General features: G+C 46.6%; 1 protein-coding gene across 3 annotated transcripts in view; it reads left to right on the forward strand.

Moving 5' to 3' along the window:
- Positions 1-16,133, forward strand: part of cfap61 (cilia and flagella associated protein 61) — a 490,576-nt gene that overhangs the window by 460,259 nt on the left and 14,184 nt on the right. For all 3 annotated transcript variants that reach the window (XM_038805956.1, XM_038805965.1, XM_038805971.1), the window contains exon 25: positions 10,897-10,987. In XM_038805956.1, the coding sequence (XP_038661884.1) occupies positions 10,897-10,987 (91 nt within the window). The remainder of the gene's footprint in view (positions 1-10,896; positions 10,988-16,133) is intronic.

A 16,133-nucleotide genomic window follows, 5' to 3' on the forward strand; every position in this document is an offset into this window, starting at 1 on the left:
CCTGTAAAGTGAGATCCCTGGTCCAAATCGATACTTCGGGGTAAACCCCATCTCGTGAAGATGTGGTGGGTCAGGATCTTTGCAGCTGTCTTAGCTGTGTTTGTACGTGATGGAAATGCCTCTACCCATTTTGTAAAGGTATCTATCACCACCAGAACATACTTATAGCCATTCCGACAAGGGGGCAATGGACCTATAAAATCGATCTGGAGGTTTGTCCAAGGGCCGTTAACTGGGCGAGTATGCCGAAGTTGTGCTTTCTTAGAATACCGCTCCGGGTTATTCTGAGCACAAATCAGGCAATTCTCTATATAGTGTGTTACATCTGTCCTGAGATTAGGCCACCAACAGAGTTGCCTGAGGTGCCTCGTGGTTGAATCAATTCCTTGGTGTCCGTGGTTATCGTGAAATAAAGCAATCATTGCATTTCTATCCTGCTGTGGGACCACATAAAGTTGATCCTTAATGATCACACCCTCATGTGTGGTCAGTGCGTGTTTAAAGTGCTCGTACGCAGGCACAAAGTTTCCCTTGAAAACCTCCCTGAGGTCTCCATCCTGTTTCTGTGCTGCTACGAGATCTTTAACCTCTGTTTGTGAGACTTGTACTGCGCTCACAGGGGCGCTAGCTGGTGCGCTAGCTGGGGGGGTCCATAAGTGTCCTCTCCTGGAACCTGCCTTAGCCAATGCGTCGGCTTTTACATTCCCAGGGGGTGATGACCTATGGTGGCTGCGAACTTTTATTATTCCGAAGGTCCTGTCCTTCGCTTTGTCTAGAATATGCTGGAGTAGAGGGGCTGATGGAAGGGGTTTTCCGTCTGCGGGTACAAAACCTCGTGTCCTCCACAGGGGCAGAAAATCTGTTAGACTGTTGCAGGCATATAAACTGTCCGAATATATGTCTGCTGGGCTGGGGAAAGAATCGGGGTGGTCCACTATATATGCTATGGCTGCTAGCTCTGCTGCCTGCGCGCCTAAGTGACCAGGTAACTTCAGTGCTATTTCCTCGAGAGTGCGCCCCTGCGCGTCCTCGACGTAGATGCCGCATCCAGTGATACGCTCACCATTTAAAACTGTGGATGAACCGTCCACGTATATCTTGAGGGGTCCACACGTGTCTGTGTGTGGGGTGCCTTGTGCTGGGTTTCCTAGCTTCCTGGGGGGTGTTTTTGCTATGAAGGGGCCTGTGTTATGCAGGGGAGCTACAATTTCACAGTCATGGGGCTGTCCGGGGTATTGGAGGTTGTCTGCTAAATATGTGTGTGTGCGTGTCCGTTTTACAGTAATGTCCCGTCCTTGTAAAAGTAGGGTCCACCTAGCTGCCCTGATCTGATTAACTGAACCGTCCTTCAGTCGACCGTCTAGTAGTAGCTGTGTGGGTGTATGTTCGGTTAGAATGGTGATGGGGTTTAGTCCGGTTATGTATGAAAAGTACTGTACTGCCCAGAAGACAGCAAGGAGGTGCCTCTCACAGGCAGAGAATCCTTGTTCTACTGGGTCTAACAGTCGGGAGGCATAAGCCACTGGTCTTAGCTGCTCGTGCCGTTCCTGAAGCAACACGGCCGAGAGGGTCAGATCTGTGCTAGCTACCTCGATTGCGTACGGGGAAAGTTGGTCTGGGACTAGCAGCGCGGGTGCTGCACTAAGGGCTCGTTTTAACTCTTCCACAGCGCCTGTATGCTGCGGAAGCCATTCCCAGGGGGCTCCTTTCTTAAGGAGGTCTGAAAGTGGGGCGGCTTTTGTCGCGAATCCGTCTATGTGGTTCCGACAATAACCAACCAGTCCTAAAAACGACCGGAGGGCTGAAACATTCTGGGGAAGGGGCAATTTGACAATCGAATCAATTCTTTTGAATTCGATCTCGCGTTTGCCGTGCGTGATGACTGTTCCCAAATACATCACTTTACTTTCCAATATCTGGGCCTTTCTGGGGTTAACTTTACATCCAATTGAAGTCAACAATTCCAGGAGTTCGGCCAGAAGCGAAATGTGCTCTGCCTTTGTGTCTGTCTGCAGTAGTAGGTCGTCTACATACTGTACCAGACATTCGGGTCGGGAAAATTTTTCTAATCCACTTGCCAGCTGTCGGTGGAAAATGGAGGGTGAATTGTGGAATCCTTGTGGGAGGCATGTCCACGTATACTGCTGAGTTTTAAAAGTGAATGCAAATTTGTATTGGCACGCTTTTGCCAATGGTATGGACCAGAATCCGTTACTGATATCCAATACCGTGAAGTACTTGGCGTTGAGACCCTGCTTGAGCATGGTCTCGGGACTAGTAGCTACCGTTGGGGCTACTGCGGGGGTTACTTTATTGAGTTCCCGATAATCGATGGTCAGACGCCATGATCCATCGGGCTTCCTCACTGGCCAAATAGGGGCATTGTTGGTGGAGGCTACCGTTCTAAGTACACCTTGGTCCAACAAGCTACCTATAACTTTTTCTATTTCCACCTCTGCTTCAAGGGGAAATCTGTATTGCTTTTGCGGTCGGGGGTCCTGTCCGGTAACATGAACTTGTCCAGTCATTCTGCCACAGTCATGACGGTGACTTGCAAATGCTGTCCTGTGTTTGTTCAGTAATGCTTTAATTTGTTTGTCTGTGTGGAGTGTAGTCAGGTCGAATGAGTACTCTCCCACTGCGCTAATCCGATTAGCGTAGTCTCCTACTGTGAGGGTGGCTGGTGCTCTGTCTGCTCTTGCCATTCGCCAGACACACTGGTTTACTGGGTCGAACGATAAGCTGTGTGCGTTCATAAAGTCAATCCCTAGGATGTGTTCTGCTGTCCTGGGAAGGTTTACTAGAACTAAGGGGTGCCTTGTGCTAATGTTCCCTAGCTGAATTGCTATGGGTGCTGTAATGTGTCCCTGCTGCGAGTGTCCGGTGAACCCGCTAAGTGTAATGGTGGATGTGGTCGGCCACGTGTCTGCGTGTGCCGTGATCGTAGAGTTAATGGTGGCGCGGGATCCTCCTGTGTCCCACAGTAACTCTATGGGCTTCCCTTTGACTTTCGCTGTGACTACGGGCCTCCCTGATGGATCCCATAGTGTGTCACAGACCCAAGTGGGGGAGCCCGGACACCGTCAGTCCGTCTCGTCCACATTGGTGGGTCCTGACTGTACTGTAACATTATGGATCGGTTTTGACTTATTGCGGTTCAGAGTGCCTGTCTGCTGGCCTCTCTGAGATCGCTGGGGTGCATTGCACTCTTTAGCCCAATGCCCTAACTGTCCACAGTTATAGCATTCCTGTCCTTTCTGCTGAGGGCTGCTCTTGCCTTCATTTACCCATGCGGGCTTCTGGTGCTCTCTGACTGCTTGAATATCTGCAGCAGCCTGAGCCTCTTCTGGGGATCTAACTTTGCCTTTTCCCTGAAGCGATTGCTCCCAAGCGCGGGACAATCTTTTCAGGACCCATTTCTCGTTATGGGCCTCTTCTGAGGGGTCATAGCTGTTGCAAGCGCTCTGTCCTGCTTCTGTTGCGTGGGAGATTATTGTGCGCGTCCACTTAACCATGTTTTCGCGGGTTAAATGCGCTCTATCTAATTGTCCAAAAACTGCGCTGAAATGAATCCACAGCCTTCCTGCGAATGCTGTGGGGTGTTCGGATCTTTTCTGCCTGCATTTGTTTAATCCTTCTACTGGGTCACCTCTATTGTACCCTATAGCATCTAAAATGGCGGTGTGCATCTCCTCTAGGCTGCCTCCTGCCACGTTCTGTGGGTCGGGGAGGGCTGCTACTACACTTTGGTCTAAACTCAGAACTGTGAGCTTAACCTGCTCTCTCTCATCCAGGCCGTACATGGTAGCCTGCTGTTTTACTTTTGCGAAAAATTGGTGGGGGTCTGCGGTGGGGAGGAACGGAGTGATCTTTTCACACGCGTCCCTTAGCTGGGTTACTGTTAAAGGGGTGGTGTAGGTTATGTCTGGGGCGCCTTCTGATTCGGCTTTTCTCTGCATGGTTACGGGATTCATGGGTGCGGTTATGGTCTGAGCTGTGGGGGGTTGGGGTGCCTGTCGTTTCTGCTGAGCTGCTGGCGCACATGTTCCCTGAACATAACGCTGCGCTGTCTCACTTAATTCCTGCCAATCTGGGGCATTTTCCCCATCTAACTGTGCTCCAAAGGTGCTTTGGAAGCCATTCTGCACCGAAAGCAGAGATTGCAATTCCGCAATCTGTTTCCTGCATTTCGCGTGGTCAACTGTGCTTTGTCTTTGTTCGGTCGTTGCAGCATGGAGTGCTCTCAAAGCTGCTTTGAGATCAGAGCATTGCCTCTGCAATGCCTCCACCTGCTTCTCCGATTCCTGTCTTATCAGAACGGCACGTTGCACGTCCTGATAGGCTTTCTCATACTGGGTCTGGGAACTGCTCAGATGAGCTAGACAAGACTAGACACGTCTCCGTATTCGACGTGTGCTTAACACTACTAGGCTCTGTTCTATGTATTTATTCAGCTCTGGAGTCGCCAGGTGCCGTATAGACACCGTCACAAGTATTCCAAGGTCAAGTTCAAAGTAATAAAGACGATACACCGATTAGTAAGGTTCAAACGATCAATATTTATTATACAGTTATAATAAATACTCATGCACACACTAAGAGACTAAGCTATAACTAAACTTAAGTGATCAGAATACTTATCTAACAGGAACAGGCAAGGTCAGAGAACGAGGCCTTCGTCCTGGTCTTGTACTGCAGCCTTCAGCAAGCGTTCTGGTACTGGGGGTCTAGTGGGCTTGGATCGCGTAGCGAGCGTTGAACTTACGGTTTCGGCGGCTGGTGCTCAACGGCTGGAGTCAGGATGCAAGATGTCTATCAGGGCCGGAGCACGGGTTTAACAGACCGGGCTATGTGGGGAATTTGCCTTTATACCCCTCTCTAATGTCCTTGCCCCCTTCTGGGCGGGCTCTACCTTTCGGTACCGATTGGAGCGTTTCCAAACGGTTACCTTCGAAATCCTCCAATGCGAGGGCCTTCCTCGGTGTTGGGGGGTGGTTTCGATATTCGTTACTTTGGTGCCATCCTGTCTGCGCAACCAATTAAGTGTTACATTGAGATGGAAATGTTGCCATTGTTCGTGCCTGGATCTGGGCTGCCTCATCAGAATGCTAAGCGCTTTGCCATTAACACCTTTGGCTTGGAGATCTTGCACCTGGCCAGAAACTGGTTTGCTGCTTGCAAAATGCTAATTAGTTGAGAGCAGACTGTCTGCTCTCACTAAACAGGCTTTTCCTTCTGTCTTCCATTTTACTTTGGCTCAGTGTCCATTTTGCGTGGCCAGCATGGCTACAGCACTGACACTCTGCAAAATCCAGGATCTGACCTCTGCATGCCTCAAGACCAATGGGCTCAATTTCCTGTTGCAATGCCAGCTGATCATCTCCAACTGGAGTAACTCTGCCCAATGTACAGGGATGGCATCTTTGCTATGATTTGCATTTTAACGACTGTCTGGACCCCTAGCTATGCCTCTTTTACCCTAGAGGTTCACTCCCCAAAAATGGACTTGTCCCCTTGTTTAAGAAGGGTAGCAGGGATAGAACATAGAACATAGAACAGTACAGCACAGAACAGGCCCTTCGGCCCTCAATGTTGTGCCGAGCCATGATCACCCTACTCAAACCCACGTATCCACCCTATACCCGTAACCCACCAACGCCCCCCTTAACCTTACATTTATTAGGACACTACGGGCAATTTAGCATGGCCAATCCACCTAACCCGCACATCTTTGGACTGGATATACCTTGGATAATCCAGGTAATTATAGACTGGTGAGCCTGACGTCAGTGGTAGGAAAGCTGCTGGAGAAGATACTGAGGGATAGGATCTATTCCCATTTGGAAAAAGATGTAATATACATGGACTTCAGTAAGGCATTTGATAAGGTTCCCCATGGTAGGCTGATTGAGAAAATGAAGTCTCATAGGGTCCAGGGTGTACTAGCTAGATGGATAAAGAACTGGCTGGGCAACAGGAGACAGAGAGTAGTAGTGGAAGGGAGTTTCTCAAAATGGAGAACTGTGACCAGTGGTGTTCCACAGGGATCCGTGCTGGGACCACTGTTGTTTGTGATATACATAAATGATCTGGAGGAAGGTATAGGTGGTCTGATTAGCAAGTTTGCAGATGACACTAAGATTGGTGGAGTAGCAGATAGTGAAGGGGACTGTCATAGAATACAGCAGAATATAGATAGATTGGAGAGTTGGGCAGAGAAATGGCAGATGGAGTTCAATCCGGGCAAATGTGAGGTGATGCATTTTGGAAGATCCAATTCAAGAGCGAACTATATGGTAAATGAAAAAGCCCTGGGGAAAATTGATGCACAGAGAGATCTGGGTGTTCAGGTCCATTGTACCCTGAAGGTGGCTGCGCAGGTTGATAGAGTGGTCAAGAAGGCATACGGCATGCTTTCCTTCAATGGAAAGGGTATTGAGTACAAGAGTTGGCAGATCATGTTACAGTTGTATAAGACTTTGGTTCGGCCACATTTGGAATACTGCGTACAGTTCTAGAACATAGAACAGTACAGCACAGAACAGGCCCTTCGGCCCTCGATGTTGTGCCGAGCAATGATCACCCCACTCAAACCCACGTATCCACCCTATACCCGTAACCCAACAACCCCCCCTTTAACCTTACTTTTTAGGACACTACGGGCAATTTAGCATGGCCAATCCACCTAACCCGCACATCTTTGGACTGTGGGAGGAAACCGGAGCACCCGGAGGAAACCCACGCACACACAAGGAGGACGTGCAGACTCCGCACAGACAGTGACCCAGCCAGGAATCGAACCTGGGACCCTGGAGCTGTGAAGCATTTTTATGCTAACCACCATGCTACCGTGCTGCCCTAGGGATCTGCCCTTCTGGTCGCCACATTACCAAAAGGATGTGGATGCTTTGGAGAAGGTGCAGAGGAGGTTCACCAGGATATTGCCTGGTATGGAGGGTGCTAGCTATGAAGAGAGGTTGAGTAGATTAGGATTATTTTCATTAGAAAGACGGAGGTTGAGGGGGGACCTCATTAAGGTCTACAAAATCATGAGCGGTATAGACAGGGTGGATAGCAAGAAGCTTTTTCCCAGAGTGGGGGACTCAATTACTAGGGGTCACGAGTTCAAGGTGAGAGGGGAAAAGTTTAAGGGAGATATGCGTGGAAAGTTTTTTACGCAGAGGGTGGTGGGTGCCTGGAACGCATTGCCGGCGGAGGTGGTAGAGGCGGGCACGATAGCGTCATTTAAGATGTATCTAGACAGATACATGAATGGACAGGGAGCAGAGGGATACAGATCCTTAGAAAATAGGCGACAGTTTTAGATAGAGGATCTGGATCGGCGCAGGCTTGGAGGGCCGAAGGGCCTGTTCCTGTGCTTTAATTTTTCTTTGTTCTTTGCTGCAGCTTGAACTTTCTGCCAGAGTGTGCCACCTCATGAAGAGCAATCTGATCCTTCCCACTTTTTCCATTGCTATTAAATACACCCAACTCTATAACTGGTTCCCTGCTGCAATAAATAAAATGAAATGTCGCCACAGTCCCAGAGGACCATAGGCTGCTTTCCCCTTTTGAGAGAGAGCTGACTGGTGGTGATTCAACTTGAGGGTTACCACACCTCAGACGAGGGGTAAGGTTGAGAAGGCAGTGCCTTCATGAATAACCTCAGCTGGTATGGGAATTAAACCCGCGCTGTTGGTGTAACTCCGCATCATGAACCAGTCATCCAGCCAACGGAGCTAACCGACCCTATAAATATAATTGTGGCCTTGTGTGTTCCCCATGATCCCCCCCTTCCAAATCATTTTCTGCCCTTCCATGTGCTCTCAACTGGCTTAATTGATGACCCACCACTTTCAGGAGGTTTGCCACAATACAATACCACCAGAATGGCTGGGAAGCAGGACCACGCAGGGATGCGACACTGCCAGCCAGTCCACCTCCGGGCCCCACCTCCTCAACCCAATCAGAAGTTTAGCCCTTGGTGCTTGGGTGACCCAAAGCCAAATCAGAAATTTAGATTTTAAGGAGTACCTTAACAGAGGAGAGAAAAATGAAGCGATAAATACATTAAGGAAGCCGCAAGTGGGCTTGAAATTTGAGTCTGGTAAACAATACCCTGCAAGAAAATTTTACCATTTGTAACTCAACCGTTGGATTTTAGAAATTAATGCTTTTGTTTTCATACCAGTGCCCCTGGTTTATATTGGCAACCTCTGAAAACAGTTTAACTTCCATTGGGTAGTAGTCTAATTTATGAGTGACTAATGTTTGATACTGAACAAACTGTACAGTAAATGCATGTGCTCATATTGGAGGTACTTGTATTGTTTTCTCATCAAGTAAAGACTAAGAGGTTGATTAACGTTTCAGATAGGAAGCACTCCTGCTGATTTCAATAAGGGGATCGGGGTTATTGGGAGAAAGCAGGACAAAGGGGATGAGAAAAATATCAGCCATGATTGAATGGCGGAGCAGGCTCGATGGGCCGAGTGGCCTAATTCTACGCCTATGTCTTGTGGTGTTATATGATTCAACCATGATCAAAGAATGAGAATGATCACATCTTATATAAGAGTCACTTTATTTAAATATTATTGGCCCATCGGGTCTGCACCAACCCTCCTTGGCGTACTTCCCTGTCCTATCCCTGTAACCCCGCCAAAGCTGCACATCTTTAGACAATAAGGGGCAACTTAGTACGGCCAATCCATCTAACCTGCACATCTTTGGACCGTGGGAGGGAACCAGAGCACCCGGAGGAAACCCACGCAGACAAGGGGAGAAAGTGCAAACCCCACACACACAGCCACTGAAGGCCAGAATTGAATCCCGGGTCCCTGGCTCTGCTTTCTGCAGGTATCCTACCTAATTTTACTCTTGGATTTAACAAATGAGAACAGTTGAATATTACTTTCTTTGTTGAAAATTTTAAAACTGGTCAAATTAATTCAATTTTATTTTGGAATAAATAACTATTGTAATGTTTTGACGTGTACCTTTATTGTAGGAAAATATTTTGCAATGATCAAATTACGATATATTAGAATCGAAAATAGTATAGGGTGGGGGAGTGGGCCTAGGTGGGGTGCTCTTTCAGTGGGTCGGTGTGGACTTGATGGGCCGAATGGCCTCCTTCTGCACTGTAGTGATTCCATGATTCTTCAAAATTAAATATCTTCAAACAGTTATGTTTCACCAACATTTCTTATGTACAAACACAGTTGTTAACTTCACAACTGCAGGGGGTGAACTACCTGCCCATGCGCTGTTGACTTGCCTCTGACATCAAGGCCAACGACATTCTAGGCAACTGCCTTAGTAAAGAAAATGCATATCTTTGCAGAATCCTCTCAGGCCAGTGCAAAAGAGCTCGGAAGATTGAGAGGAGAGGGCACCTGTTTAAGAGGACATCCTTATTGGTATTGCGGTGGGTAGGAAGTGGGCATCCCCCACTAAAGGATAAAAGTTGACAAAGGCCTTGGTGGAGGAGGATGTGTTTTGAAGGTCAAGAGGAAGGATGCAGTCACCGGACTCCAGCCACTTCACAACTTTTTCCTTGAGAGTGAGCAGCAAGACAAGGAGATGGAACTGCCTCTTTTGGCTGTTTCTTCTGCCTTCAACTCTGTAACAGAACCCCTTAGCACTGCACTGTATTGCAGAGTTTTCTTTTTAGGCAATTTAGCGTGGCCAATCCACCTACCCTGCACATCTTTGGGTTGTGGGGGTGAGACCCACCTAGATACAGGGAGAATGTGCAAACTCCACACGGACAGTGACCCAGAACCGGGATCGAACCCGGGTCATCAGCGCTGCAGGCAGCAGTGCTAACCACTGTGCCACCCCTACTGTGTTGCAGAGTTAGTTCCTGAGCCATACTGTACATCTTGCACAGACACAGAGGTTGCTCCCAGCCCTCCGTCGGTTACGCTGTTAAAATGATTGGGAAATATTTAAGATTATAATATGTTATTTTTATTAATTAATTTCCACACAGTTTCCACAGTTCTAATAATTGATCATTTGACTTTAGTAAGTTAAATCTATTCCCCCTATTTTAAATTATACCTTTCACATATATACATGGTTACCTGCTTTCTACACACTAAAATATGACATGAAGGGAAAACCAGCTGCCCCATTGGGCCTGTCTTAAACTGTCATGGTGCAACTAAGCATCAGGACCACAAGTTCTCCTATTCACCAGCAGTCAGGTCATCTCTTGAAATAAGTGAAAGGAGTAGTATTTTTTAAACCCTAGTCTAATTCATGGAAAGAAGGAATTTAGGGAAATTTGTCTCCAATTTCTGAAAGTGATTAAAATAATTTTCAGAAGACTACACTGATATTTCATATTCCCGATTGATTAACCTCAAATAGTGTTCTAGTTTAATGCTCTGACTACTTGCTAATGAAATAAGCAGTATTGTACCTTTTAGCTTGTAAAATGTAATTATACCTTTGATTAATTGTGCTCTAATATCTAAATCCAAAAAAAAAACCAAAAAGTTTATTATGATTATTTTAAACTAAGCAATAACTTGAAATGTCAACATTATACAATGATCACAAAGTGAGATTAATACCTTTTCAAATGCTAACCAATTGTACGTAGGTTCTATATATTGGACATATTCAAGGCTTTCATGATGTGTATTCAAACTGATAAAAAATATTTTTGCAATTACTTAAAATCTTTGCTCTGAATAAATCTTCTTTAAAAGCAATTGCTCATGCTGGCAGAACAAGCCTTCGGACAATTGATTGATCAGATTATTCCAGGAGACTTTTGAAGAAGAAATTATGGTGACAAAGTCAGTTATCAATGATTGACAATAACATGCATTACTATTTAGAAAGTATCCCTGTCAGTAATTATATATCTTCTCTCTTCAGGTATCTGGAGGAGCCTTGGTGCATGTGCATATATCATGATCGTTTCATGGATTTCAAAGGTGAAGTGCGGCAGATAGTGGAATCCAACAGGGTATTGTATACTCTTTTTTATGGTTATTGTTTTAAAACAAAAAATATATTTTCACAATACAAACGAAAAATCCAGATGCTACAAGTCGGAAATAAAAACAGAAATTGTTAAAAATACTCAGCAGGTCCGACAGCATCTGTGGAGCGAGAAACAATGTTAATGTCTTCAAAGTTTGTTTATGATATACAAAAGAACAACAAAGAACAGCACAGGAACAGGCCTTTTGGCCCTCCAAGCCTGCGCCGACCATGCTGCCCGTCTAAACTAAAATCTTCCTCACTTCCGGGGTCCATATCCCCTCTATTCCCATCCTATTCATGTATTTGTCAAGATGCCCTTTAAATGTCACAATCGTCCCTGCTTCCACCACCTCCTCCAGCAGCGAGTTCCAGGCACCCACTACCCTCTGTGTAAAAGACTTGCCTCGTACGTCTCCTCTAAACCTTGCCCCTCGCACCTTAAACCTATGCCCCCTAGTAATTGACCCCTCTACCCTGGGAAAAAGTCTCTGACTATCCACTCTGTCTATGCCCCTCATAATTTTGTAGACCTCTATAAGGTCACCCCTCAACCTCCTTCATTCCAGCGAGAACAAACTAAGTTTATTCAACCTCTCCTCATAGCTAATGCCCTCCATACCAGGCAACATCCTGGTAAATCTCTTCTGCACCTTCTCTAAAGCCTCCACATCCTTCTGGTAATGTGGCGACCAGAATTGAACACTATACTCCAAGTGTGGCCTAACTGAGGTTCTATACAGCTGCAATATGACTTGGCAATTTTTATACACAATGCTCCAGCCAATGAAGGTAAGCATGCCGTATTCCTTCTTGACTATCTTCTCCACCTGTGATACCCCTTTCAGTGACCTGTTGACCTGTACACCTAGATCTCTCTGACTGTCAATACTCTTGAGGGTTCTACCATTCACTGTATATTCCCTACCTGTATTAGACCTTCCAAAATACATTACCTCACATTTGTCCGGATTAAATTCCATCTGCCATCTCTCTGCCCAAGTCTCCAAACGATCTAAATCCTGCTGTATCCTCTGACAGTCCTCATCACTAGCCGTAATTCCACCAACTTTTGTGTCGTCCGCAAACCTACGAAACAGACTAGTTACATTTTCCTCCAAATCATTTATATATACTACGACCAGCAAAGGTCCCAGCACTGAGCCCTGCGAAACACCACTAGTCACAGCCCTTCAATCAGAAAAGCACCCTTCCATTGCTACTCTCTGCCTTCTATGACCTAGCCAGTTCTGTATCCACCTTGCCAGCTCACCTCTGATCCCGTGTGACTTCACCTTTTGTGCCAGTCTGCCATGAGGGACCTTGTCAAAGGTCTTACTGAAGTCCATATAGACAACATCCACTGCCCTACCTGCATCAATCATCTTTGTGACCGTCTCGAAAAACTCGATCAAGTTAGTGAGACACGATCTCCCCTTCACAAAACCGTGCTGACTCTTGCTAATACATCCATTTGCTTCCAAATGGGAGTAGATCCTGTCTCGAAGGGTTCTCTCCAGTAATTTCTCTACCACTGACATAAGGCTCATCGGACTGTAGTTCCCTGGATTATCCTTGCTACCCTTCTTAAACAAAGGAACAACATTGGCTACTCTCCAGTCCTCTGGGACATCACCTGAAGACACTGAGGATCCAAAGATTTCTGTCAAGGACAGTGAGGTTCCAAAGATTTCTGTAAGACTATAACTGGCCGGCCTGATGGTCCACATCTGCCGAGGAGCGAGAAATATATTCCCCAGGATCTCTAAACTACGAATGGCGACTCGGGCAAGGTGACATTGGGTTACCATCGGAACAGTGTCCCAGCATCCCGATATGGGAGAGGGACAACAACACTCTTTGCATATATTTCAGCTTCAAATGCAGATGCCCCCAATCATTTATTTCATTCTTTGCAAAATATATTAAAAACTGAAGAATGATCAATGCATTTTTCTGCCTAGTCGCTGTATGTGAGAATGCTTTGATATGATTAGCTGTTTATCCTGCTTGAATGTCACTGTTGCTGTCGTTTATATAAACGCCATAGATGACTATGTGAGGGGGTAGGATCACTAAATTTGCGGACGACACAAAGATTGGCCGGGTGATTAACAGTGAGGTTGAGTGTCTTAGGTTTCAGGAAGATATAGATGGGATGGTCAAATGGGCAGAAAGGTGGCAGATGGAATTTAACCCTGAAAAGTGAGGTGATACACTTTGGAAGGAGTAATTTGACAAGGAAGTATTCAGTGAATTGCACCACACTGGGAAGTTCCAAGGAACAAAGAGACCTTGGCGTGTTTGCCCATAGATCTCTGAAAGTTGAAGAGCAGGTTGATAGGGTGGTGAAAAAGGCATATGGGACACTTGCCTTTATCAATCGAGGGATAGATTACAAAAGCAGGCAGGTCATGTTGGAGTTGTATAGATCTTTGGTGAGGCCACAGCTGGAGTACTAGGTGCAATTCTGGTCGCCACATTATAGCAAAGATGTGGTTTCACTGGAGGAGGTGCAGAGGTGATTCACCAGGATGATGCCTGGGATGGAACATTTAAGCTATGAAGAGAGGTTGGATAGGCTTGGGTTGTTTTTGTTGGAGCAGAGAAGACTGACAGGGGACCTCATTGAGGTGTACAAAATTATGAGGTGCATGGGCAGGGTGGATAGGGAGCAGCTGTTCCCCTTAGTTGAAGGGTCAGTTACGAGGGAAAAAAGTTCAAGGTCAGGGAGGGCGGCATGCGGTGCAGTGGTTAGCATTGGGACTGTGGCACTGAGGACCCGGGTTCGAAATTCCGGCCCTGGGTCGCTGTCCGTGTGGAGTTTCCACATTCTCCCCATGTCTACGTGGGTTTCATCCCACAACCCAAAGATGTGCAGGTTAGGTGGATTGGCTATGTTAAATTGCCCCTTAATTGGAAAAATATATATAATTGGATACTCTAAATTTATTTACATTTTTTTTTAAGTTCAAGGTCAGGGGCAGGAGGTTTAGTGATGATTTGAGGAAAAACATTTTTACCCAAGGGAGGTGACGGTCTGGAATGCCCTACCTGGAAGGGCGTTAGAGGCGAGTTGCCTCACATCCTTTAAAAAGTACCTGGATGAGTACTTGGCATGTCATAACATTCAAGACTATGGGCCAAGTGCCATAGTCGGCAGGTCAGATTTTGTTCATGCGTCAGTGCAAACCAGATGGGCTGAAGGGCCTCTTCCACACAGTATTAGTCTGTGATGTCTGGAGATCCCTTTGGTGGTGTTAGATTCAAATTAGTAGTTGTTGTTGTAGGTTGTAAGTTAACTTAAGACATAGCAGGGGAACCCAGACCTGTGTCATGTTCCTCTTGTGCGATATGGGAGTTCAGGGACTTGTCCACTGTCCCTGGCTCCTTCACGTGCAATAAGTATATCCAGCTGCAGCTCCTGTTAGACCGCTTGACGGTTGTGGAGCTGCGGATGGACTCACTTTGGAGTATCCATTATGCTGAGGAAATTGTGGATTGCACATTTAGCGAGTTGGTCGCACCGCAGATAAAGAGTACTGAGGGAGATAGGAAATGGGTGACCATCAGACAGAGGAAGAGTAGGAAAGCAGTGCAGGGTCCCCTGCGGTCATTTCCTTCCAAAAGAGGTATACCGTTTTGGATACTGTTTGGGGAAATGGCTCACCAGGGGAAGGCAGCAGTAGCCAGGTTCATGGCACTGTGGCTGGCTGTGCTGCTCAGAACGGCAGGAAAAAGAGTGGTAGAGCTATAGTGATAAGGGATTCGATTGTAAGGGTAGTAGACAGGTGTTTCTGCAGATGCAAACGAGACTCCAGGAAGATATGTTGCCTCCCGGGTGCAAGGGTCTGGATGTCTCAGAACGGTTGCAGGACATTCTAAAGGGGAAGGGTGAACAGCCAGCTGTCATGGCGCATATAGGAACCAACGATATAGGTAAAAAATGGGATGGAGTCCTACATGCTGAATTTAGGGAGTTAGGAGATAAATTAAAAAGTAGAAACTCAAAGGTAGTAATCTCGGGATTGCCACCAGTGCCACGTGCTAGTCAGAGTAGGAATGATAGGATAGAGGGGCAGCACGGTAGCATTGTGGATAGCACAATTGCTTCACAGCTCCAGGGTCCAAGGTTCGATTCCAGCTTGGGTCACTGTCTGTGCGGAGTCTGCACATCCTCCCCGTGTGTGCATGGGTTTCCTCCGGGTGCTCCGGTTTCCTCCCACTGTCCAAAGATGTGCAGGTTAGGTGGATTGGCCATGATAAATTGCCCTTAGTGTCCAAAATTGCCCTTAGTGTTGGGTGGGGTTACCGGGTTATGGGGATAGGGTGGAGGTGTTGACCTTGGGTAGGGTGCTCTTCCCAAGAGCCGGTGCAGACTCGATGGGCCGAATGGCCTCCTTCTGCACTGTAAATTCTATGATAAATTCTATGACAGGATGAATGCGTGGCTTGAGAGATGGTGCAGGAGGGAGGGATTCAGATTTTTGGGACTTTGGAACCAGCTCTGGGAGAGGTGGGACCATTACAAATTGGATGGCCTACACCTGGGCAGGACTGGAACCAATGTCCTAGGGTGGTTGTTTGCTAGCCCTGTTGGGGATGGTTTAAACTAATGTGGCGGGGGGTGGGAACCAATGAAGCAGTCAGAGGGTAGCTAGAAACAAAAGCTAATAAGGAGAAAAGTGGAAGGCAGAGAAACAGATTGAACTGCTTAGTATGTCACGGGGGTGGGAACCAGAGCAGTAGTCAGCAGGAGAAATAACTTTTTTTAATAAATGTTTTTTATTGAGTTTTCATATTTTATATATGACAAATTACAAATTATTAGAGAGAAAAAAAGAAAACACAAAAATTTAACATGTATATTTACAGGTAAGCATCTTCATAACAACAATTGTGGCCGCCCCCTTTAGCCGGCATACATATTTTACATTCCCCAATATGGCCGAGGCACATGTTTATAGGCATTTATTTATAGTTTGGTTTTGGGCCTTAGCTTGCCATCAAACCCCCATAACGAACCCGTAACCCCCCCCCTCAGCTACCTTCCCCCGATTCCCGTCCATTTTCCCCTGATTCTTGGCCACCCGACTATTCTTCCTATTGTACGTTGGCCACAAACAGGT

The sequence above is a fragment of the Scyliorhinus canicula genome, chromosome 1, assembly GCF_902713615.1.
Source record: "Scyliorhinus canicula chromosome 1, sScyCan1.1, whole genome shotgun sequence".
In the NCBI taxonomy this organism is placed as follows: Eukaryota; Metazoa; Chordata; class Chondrichthyes; order Carcharhiniformes; family Scyliorhinidae; genus Scyliorhinus; species Scyliorhinus canicula.